This window comes from Penaeus monodon, chromosome 25 (genome assembly GCF_015228065.2).
Source record: "Penaeus monodon isolate SGIC_2016 chromosome 25, NSTDA_Pmon_1, whole genome shotgun sequence".
Taxonomy (NCBI): domain Eukaryota; kingdom Metazoa; phylum Arthropoda; class Malacostraca; order Decapoda; family Penaeidae; genus Penaeus; species Penaeus monodon.
Genome location: NC_051410.1, coordinates 31,881,776 through 31,882,028, shown reverse-complemented (window position 1 = coordinate 31,882,028; position 253 = coordinate 31,881,776). Strand labels below are relative to the sequence as shown.

General features: G+C 62.8%; 1 protein-coding gene across 1 annotated transcript in view; it reads right to left on the bottom strand.

Annotated features, from left to right (window-relative positions):
• The window catches only part of LOC119589364, a 17,545-nt gene that overhangs the window by 2,375 nt on the left and 14,917 nt on the right, over positions 1 to 253 (bottom strand). Inside the window, exon 4 of the mRNA XM_037937982.1 lies at positions 41 to 243. Within this exon, the coding sequence (XP_037793910.1) occupies positions 41 to 243 (203 nt within the window). The remainder of the gene's footprint in view (positions 1 to 40; positions 244 to 253) is intronic.

Genomic DNA, 253 nt, shown 5'->3' with positions numbered 1-253 from the left:
AGAGTAGAGATCTATGTTCGCGTAGTCGGTTTCGCTGTACGGAGACGTCTCGTAGCCGGAGTCCTTTGTCAGCTTCCTGACGGACCGCCGCTCCCTCTCCGCCCTCTCGATGGGCCTCGTCTGCGCCTCCGTCGCGCCGCCCTCCGAGGCCTCCTGACTCCCCTTCAAGTCGCCCTCCTTCAAGGTGTGGGCGGGCAGGTTCTCATAAATGTTCTCGTGCGAGGTGTCATCCGGGGTCGAGGACTGCACGGAG